The 3,447-nt window shown below is 52.8% G+C and overlaps 1 protein-coding gene across 1 annotated transcript in view; it reads right to left on the minus strand.

Annotated features, from left to right (window-relative positions):
* The window catches only part of STIM1 (stromal interaction molecule 1), a gene marked incomplete at both ends in the record, with an annotated part of 31,630 nt that overhangs the window by 4,191 nt on the left and 23,992 nt on the right, over positions 1–3,447 (minus strand). The window contains 3 exons of the mRNA XM_010087586.1: positions 1,293–1,528; positions 1,964–2,064; positions 3,365–3,445. Coding sequence (XP_010085888.1) covers positions 1,293–1,528; positions 1,964–2,064; positions 3,365–3,445 — 418 coding nt within the window. The remainder of the gene's footprint in view (positions 1–1,292; positions 1,529–1,963; positions 2,065–3,364; positions 3,446–3,447) is intronic.

A 3,447-nucleotide genomic window follows, 5' to 3' on the forward strand; every position in this document is an offset into this window, starting at 1 on the left:
CCCCCCCTGCAGCCCCCTCCCTCCCTCCAGGAGCTGAAGCACTTTGGACAGGGACAGTCACCCTTAAAGAGGGAGCGAACGCCCACCCTGGGGACCACAACACCCGCCCGGGAGCTGGGCAACCTTTGGGCAACCTGGGCTACTGGGAGGTGTCCCTGCCCATGGCAGGGGGGGGCACTGGGGGGGCTTTAAGGTCCCTTCCCACCCAAACCCCCCTGTGATTCTATGGGGGCACTGGGGTCTTTGTCCGTTCAACGGGGCATTGCAGGAGGGCAGCATCCCCAGGGCAGGCTGCTCCTCCCCAGGGAACGGGGAGAGGGGCAAGTCCAAAGCCGTGCAGGAGGAGGGGGTGTCTTGAGGTCCTTTTATGTCCTGAACACGTGCTCCAGCCCAGGGGACAGCAGAAGATGCACTTTGGGTTCCTCTCTCGCTTCTGTGGGTCCAGCCCAGACCTTTGGGGTTTTTTTGTAAATGCTTCAATTCAGTGAGTTTAACAGAACAGCACGTGAGGGGGGGAAGGGGTTTAAGCTGAAAGAGGGGAGATTTCGATGAGATATTAGGAGGGATTTTTTTACTGAGGGTGGTGAGGCAGTGGCCCAGGATGCCCAGAGAAGCTGTGGATGCCCCAGCCCTGGAGGGGTTCAAGGCCAGGCTGGATGAGGCTTTGGGCAACCTGGGCTAGTGGGAGGTGTTGGGGTTGGAACTCGATGATCTTTAAACCTTCCAACCCAAACCATCCTGTGATTCTATGACAATAACATCAACAAATGACTAGTTCTGCTGGAATTAACAGGCTCCAAGCAACCCCAGCAGCGGTGGTCTGGCACTTAGGGACATCCCTGACCCTTAGAATCAGAGAATCACAGAATCACGAAGGTTGGACGAGACCTCAAGGACCATCCAGTCCAACTGTCAGCCCAACCCCACCCAGCCCACTAACCCATGTCCCCAAGCACCACATCCACACGTTTCCTGACCCCCTCCAGGGATGGTGACTCCCCCACGTCCCTGTTCCAATGCCTCATCACTCTTTCAGTGAAGAAATTTTTTCTAATCTCCAGCCTAAACCTCCCCTGGCGCAACTTGAGGCCGTTTCCTCTTGTCCCATCACTTGTTGCTTTAGAGAAGAGGCAGCACCCACCAACTAACAACTAACAATTTGTCTGTGGCCATTTAAAAACCAGGCGAGATCCTTTAATCCTTCCTAACACCTTGGAACCACTCTCCCAGGTCCGCCCCACGGACACCCGGCAGACGCGGACCCACCGTGCGCAGCAGCAGGGACCACGTACATTGTATGGACATGGGGGAGACGATCTCCTCGTCCAGATCGTCCACGTCGTCTGTCATGATGAAATGCGAGGGGTTGGGGCGCGGGGTGCCCATCCAGCTGGGGTCGATGTTGAGGGCGGAGGCCAGGCTGTGGATGCCGGGGTTGTTGACGATCTGGAAGCCGCAGAGCAGCTCGATCTGCTGCCAGCGGTGCAGGCGCTCCCGCAGCGCCGCCGTCACTTCGCTCAGCGCTTGCCTGCGAGCAAGGTTCAAACAAGGGAAAATGTTGGGAGTGAAGGAAAAACGCACCTTAAATTGGCTGGAAAAGGGAGTCTGGAGGTTCAGCTTTGTATCCTAACACTTGAGACATCCTTCATTCCACTTTTGGGAATGCAGTAAATAAAAAAACCAGCAAGAACCGAAATACCCAGGGATAATGGGTTAAGCATCCTGCAGCCTCCCGCACCCTCATTTTGCCAGGACTTGTAATTGCCCTGCATAATTGTGATTTCTTGTTTCACAGAAATAAAATTAGAAGGTTATTGATTAAAAGGAGCAAGGCCAATCCCAGCTAACTCAAGCCAACAGAAGTTCAGCAAAACGCGACCAGAGCCCCTGCCCAGGCGACAGGACGCTCGTGTCTGCAGCAGGGGAGGGATGAGCGAGGACGGCAGAGATAACAGATACTCACTTTGCAGTTAAGATTTTATGATCAACATCATCTAGAGATGAGCTGTGAGCGACGTGAAACGTTCCAAACAGGGTGTTTCTCTTCTTTTTGATTTTTTCAGCCTGGAACATCAACAGAACAAGGTCAGAGGAGGAAGACGACCTCATGTTTCCTCCAGGACAAGGACATCCTGGCTGGGCTGAGACAGAAATAGTCCCCGCAGCTGTTTGCACACCCGGGAAGAGTGGGATTCGGGGTTTAACTGATGGATGTTGCTCTTCCCTCCACGGTGGAGGAATTTGCCAGCAGCGAGGAAGCAGGCTGCGCGTTCCACGCTCCTCCTTGTCCCTTCTCCTGACTTCCCAAAGCCTTGTTTTGTCCTTCCCACGAGTAAACTATCAGTGAAAGACCATTAATAGGGTTGCTGTTGGGGTTTTTGTTTTGGTTTTTTTTGTTTTGGGGTTGGTTTTTTGCCCTCCCTTTGTGGCACAGCGTCTGTAGACCAGCTCCAGTGGCGTTAACTCGAGACTTGCAAAAGACAAACCAAGGACGTGGGCACGAGAACCGACACAGCGAAAGGAAAACCACTGAAATGTGAAAATGTTCATAGTAAAAACACATGAAGGCAGAGAAATTTTTATACGCTGCCCGTTCTGACTGCTGGGTGTCGACAGGGACGAAGACGCGTTCCAACAGCTTCCCTGCAGCTCATCCCTTTGGGTGGCACGGAAAATTTGAAACAACTGGGGATGCAGAAATGAGTCATCGCTACAGAGCGCAGCACACAATCGAAATGCTGTTGCCTGTGCACGTAAATCACCTGGAGCAGGGATTATGCTTCAGAGGTGCAAAATGTTCCACTCCCCGACTCCTCACAGCGCTGTCGCCTGGGCAGCGATTAATTCCTGCTCTGCCCCTTCTCAGGGCTCCGGGACCAGCGGCCACAGCTCTCGGGCATGCCCAGGTCTGTGCCCACAGAGCCCTGAGCAGTGACTGATTGGCACTGTTTGCAGCCCCTCGTGACACCTCTGGGAAAGGTTTGTGCTGCGCTTTATTTGCAGATTGCACTCTGTTTGTGCTGCAGTGTATTTGCAGGTTGCACTTTGTGCTGCAGTTTATTTGCAGATTGCAATTTGTGCTGCATTTAATTTGCAGACTGCACTTTGTGTTGCAGCTTATTTGCAAATTGCACTTTGTTTTTGCTGCACTTTATCTGCAAATTGCACTTTGTGCTGCAGTGTATTTGCAGATTGCGCTCTGTGCTGCACTTCATTTGCAGGTTGCACTTTGTTTGTTTGTGCTGCGCTTTATTGGCAATTTGCAAATGTAAGGCATTAAAAGGGCAAGAAAGAAGGTGCAGAGAAACTCTGCAGGTGTCACTCCCCAAAGCTTTCCCTGCGGGACAAGGCACTGAAATCTCACCCCTTCCTTGGCCACCAGCAGCTGCTTCTCGGCGTTCTGCTTCTTGATGTTGTAGTACTGGACCTCCACCTCATGCGTGAGCT

This window comes from Pterocles gutturalis, unplaced genomic scaffold (genome assembly GCF_000699245.1).
Source record: "Pterocles gutturalis isolate BGI_N339 unplaced genomic scaffold, ASM69924v1 scaffold17441, whole genome shotgun sequence".
Taxonomy (NCBI): Eukaryota; Metazoa; Chordata; class Aves; order Pterocliformes; family Pteroclidae; genus Pterocles; species Pterocles gutturalis.